A 4414-nucleotide genomic window follows, 5' to 3' on the forward strand; every position below is an offset into this window, starting at 1 on the left:
GCCACTGCACTCCAGTCTGGGCGACAGAGTGAGACTCCAACTCAAAAAAAATAAATAAATAAATAAATAAATTCATACTAGTGGTGCCCTTCAGGTGGTATCAAGGTTACCCGGGAGCTTTTTAGAAACGCAAAGTCCTAAGAGTCCACCCCAGATCTACTAGCCAGAACCTCTAGGGCTGGGCCCAGTCATCCCGTCCTTTGACAAGTCTGCGAGGGAACCTGATACTCTCGGAAGTTTAAGAGCCATTGCCCAAGGGGTGGCTTGACTGGGAAGGGACATGAAATGATTTCAGGTGGTATGCAAAGAAAATGCGTCTTAGAGAAGTGTGTGTGCACAAGCATGTGAACACCAGAAAAGCATTTAAGGGATACAAGCAACATGTGATATCAGCAAGTTTTCTCCTTCAGTGAATTCACGTAGAGATGGCAGATCTGTGAAAAGTTAAGTAGACGACAGCATAGGAGGGGTGAGGCAGAATCATGATTGTGGCGTGTGCGTGAGTCTTGGAGGTTTAGGAAACCCTAAACTGTTAACGGTAGAGATCTCAGGTGCCTGCCTGAGGTGGAGTTTCCTGGCAGGGGCTGTTTTTATCTTATTCTATAGATGTGGGGTACAATTTAGGGTTAGGTATACAAATGATCATAATGTTCATATGTGCATTATGCAGCTGCCCTTGTTGATGAGGTGTGCCTCTCCCTCCCCTGGCAGTTTCCCTCAACTGCCAATCCCTTTATTTTTTTTTTAAAAATTTTTTTTTGAGTTGGAGTTTCACTCTATCGCCCAGACTGGAGTGCAGTGGCTGCTCCTGCCACCGCAGCCTCGACCTGCTGGGCTCCGGCGATCCTTCCGCCTCAGCCTTCCGAGTAGCTGGAACTACAGGTGCGCGCTGCCACGCCTGGCTAATTTTTTGATTTACGGTAGAGATGAGGTCTCGCCAAGTTGCCCAGGAGGTTCTCGAACCCGCGGGCTCAGGCAATCCACTCACCTCGGCCTCCCAAAGCTTGGGATTACAGGCTGAGCCACCGAGCCTGGCCTTATTTTATTTTATAGATGTGGGGTACATTTTAAGGTTAGGTATACACATGTTCATAATGTTCATATGTGCATTATGCAGCTACCCTTGTTGAAGAGGTGTGCCCCTCCCTCCCCTGGCAGTTTCCCTCGACTGCCGATCCCTTTCTTATAGTCTTAGGGCAATTGTTCAAGGTCCGCAGATGAGTGAGAATATATGGTACTCTGATCTTTGTTTTTGTGATGGATCACTGAGTGTGATGGACTCTAAGTCCATCCAAGTTGCTGCGAAGGGGCAGGGGCTGTTTCAGGAGCCGTCTGAGCAAGGGAACTGGGACTGGGGCTGTACCTGCTTTCTCTTGTAGAATCCTTTGCGGTCACAGTTGGGCAGGTACACGGCGCGGGGCACCATGCGTGGGCTGGCTTTGAGCTCCTGCAGAGACGCCTCCATGTGTCTGCGGCAGGGGCCCTGTGGGGACAAGCGTGTGAGAGCCAGGAAACACCCAGATGTACAGACATGCGGCCCGGGGATGGGAACCCAAGGGACCGCGGAGGAAAGTCACCACCTTTGGTTCTAATCAGCTGCTACGAAGGATCTGTCCTTCCTCTCACCTGCTGTGTGCCCTGGGAGTGTGCAAAGCCCACGTTGGACCAAGGGCAGAGCCACATTTTTCCTTTGGTCTCCCAGGCCACCCATCTTCAGCTTTTCTATCATGCTGAGAAATGACATCCAGAGGCGCCCGTCTTTGGAGGCTCTAGGAGCATGTCCAGCTTCTGCCTAGGACCAGATCCAGCACCGGGACTCCTGCACCACCTGGCGTGCGGTCGCTGGACTGGCAAGCACTTTTTTCTTTTTCTGAGTTAGGGTATCACTCTGTTACCCAAGCTGGAGTGCAGTGTGTGATCACAGCTCACGGCAGTTTTGACCTCCTGGTCTCAGGCAATCTTCCTGCCTCAACCTCGCGAGTAGCTGGGACTTCAGGCACGCACTACCACATCTGGCTAATTTTTTATGTTTTAGTAGAGATAGAGTCTTGCTGTGTTGCCCAGGCTAGTCTCGAACTCCTGAGCTCAAGCATTCTTCCCACCTCGGCCTACAGAAATGCTGGGATGGCAGGCAAGAGCCACAGTGCCCAAGAGGTACTTTTCTTGGATAAGTACTGTCTCTCGTCCCGCTCACTCGGACATGCCTGTGTTCCTTACAAATGTAAGCTCTGGGAATTCTCCTCCCGTGTCCTACACTGAGCCACCAGGGTTGGAGGTAGGTCCTTTGCGGAGTCTAGTCTAAGTGTCTCTTGCTGCCACCGATGCCTGTTTAGATAGAGGGAAAGGCCAAAAGTCCTGAGCGAGTCCTCGAGACTCACCTGCTCAGACTCCTGTCTCATCTCGGGTGCGGAGATGACCCGGGGGTGGGCGGTGTTCTCGGCTCCCCCCACAAACTTGGATTGGGTCAGCTTCTTTCTGCGGTCCTTCTTCACCGCCTCGGCCTTCAGTTCGGAGATGCGGGTGTGCTTGGGCCGGAAGATCTTGGGAGCGTAGGTCTCCTCGGCCATCTCGGAGGTGGTGGGCTCCTCGTGTTCGCGAGAGTCTCTCTCTGCAGGACAAGGAGCTGGGGGTCAGCCCCCGTGGGCCGGAACGCAGGCGGCCAGAGCCCAGGGCGGGGGGCTTCGGGGTGAGGGGAATAAAGGCTGAGGCAGACGGGGTCTCTGCCCCTCTGGAGGGCGCCAGACCGAGGGAAGCAAGGACATACGAACCAGGAAGAAGAGCGGATAGGGGCGTAAGTGGTGGGAAGTTTCTGGCATGGCTGGAGTCCAGCAGCCAGAGTGTAGGTAGGAAGACTTCGTGGGGTAGAAGGGTCTAGAAAGACTGAAAGACGAGGGGAAGAGGGAGGAGCATTCTGGAGGCAGGAAGGAGGAAGGGCAAGGAAGTGACCCATGCAGGGATGAGGGTGGGGGGATGTGGCTTGCTTGTTGGGGGGGCGGGAGGGGGCACATGGCTAGGTAGATGAACAGTGGCTGGAGGTGGGGTTGAGAAGCGGGAACCTGAGATGGAAAGCAGGGGACGGCTGGGGTATGGACAAGAAAAGCCAAACTTCTTCTCTTAGTGGGGTCCTGGTGCTTTCAGAACTGCTGGGCGTTGAGGTATATTTGGATCCGGGGCCAATCCCTTTATTTTTTTAAAGGCTGCCGGGAGCCTGGAGCTGCAGGGTTCTGGGACCATCATGAAGGGCTGGAGGGGGGGACCCGGGAGATGGGAGGACCAGAAATGTGGGGCCTCGAGGAGCACATGGGGTGGGAGCCCTCCCTCCTGCCCTGGCTCAGGCATGGCGCCGTGCTCGGGCCCTGGGGGCTGGTTCACTTCTCAGCTCCAGCCTGAGACAGCTGGCTGGGGCCGGGGCAGTTATATATAGGCGTGACTTGGTGACAGGCTATACTTAGCTGGCTTTTGACCTTTAGAGAAGCAGAACTTTGTTCATGTATTTGTGGATCCTCAGTTCCACCCGCCCAGCCTTTGCTCGATCTGCAGATTTGCACTGAACTTTCACCTCACAGGTGCCCATCTCTGGGTCCCCTTTCTCCTCTCAGCTCCTTGGCCTTCCCCGTCTCGGGAGAGGAGACCCGGAGGGGGGCGGTCTTAGATGGCTGTTCCCAGGTGTGGCAGGGTGTGGCCAGGATGCCCCAGGGGTGGCAAGTGGTGGGGAGCCCCTCTTCATCATTCCTTTTTCCCAAAGATTTGAAAAAGAAAACAGAGCCTTGGATGACCCTAAATGACTAAGATGGGGTGAAAGATATTTCTGTCCGTCACTGCTTCAGGATTCCAGGGATACCCAGGAAGGCCATAGCCAGGCATCTGGGAAGAGAATAGAAGGGGAAGGAATTCAAGGGAGTGGGGATGGGGGTGGGAGTGGAAGGAAAGAAAAGCTCCTTTGAGAAGACCCTGTTTAATGTCCCTGGGGCAGGCTTCTGAGCTTGCAGCCTGGGGGAAAGTTCCAGGGGTGTTGGGAAAAGCATTGGGACACCTGGCCTAACCTGGTCAGAATGGCAGGTGGCAGGACACACCCAAGCGCTTCTTTCTCTTTTGGCTCAGGATTTGTCAAACTTAATGAAACAGGTATCTGGTCTTTCAGGCCTGGGTGGGGAAGTGCTCGCCCTGAAGGAGCCTCTGAAGGTGGGCAGTGTTCGGTTAGTTGCTTTGGAAATTTATTCCCCAGAGAGGAAGGGAAGTCATTACAGGAAGAGATGAAGATAAAAGGGAGAAAGCAGATGGGGGTCGGGGGGTGGTGGGCGGCAGCTTGCTTTCAGACAAATTCAACACGGGGATCCCGGTGCCCCACTTTGGGCTTTCTTTCTTTCTTTCTTTTTTTTTTTTTGAGTTGGAGTCTCACTCTGTTACCCAGACT

General features: G+C 53.9%; 1 protein-coding gene across 1 annotated transcript in view; it reads right to left on the bottom strand.

Moving 5' to 3' along the window:
• Positions 1 to 4414, bottom strand: part of LOC103252296 (insulin-like growth factor-binding protein 5) — a 7585-nt gene that overhangs the window by 2550 nt on the left and 621 nt on the right. The window contains exons 3-4 of the mRNA XM_008050925.2: positions 2379 to 2608; positions 1364 to 1483 (exon numbers count right to left, since the gene is read on the bottom strand). Of these exons, the coding sequence (XP_008049116.2) occupies positions 1364 to 1483; positions 2379 to 2608 (350 nt within the window). The remainder of the gene's footprint in view (positions 1 to 1363; positions 1484 to 2378; positions 2609 to 4414) is intronic.

The sequence above is a fragment of the Carlito syrichta genome, unplaced genomic scaffold, assembly GCF_000164805.1.
Source record: "Carlito syrichta isolate Samal-C Ts95f unplaced genomic scaffold, Tarsius_syrichta-2.0.1 Scaffold154368, whole genome shotgun sequence".
Classification (NCBI taxonomy): domain Eukaryota; kingdom Metazoa; phylum Chordata; class Mammalia; order Primates; family Tarsiidae; genus Carlito; species Carlito syrichta.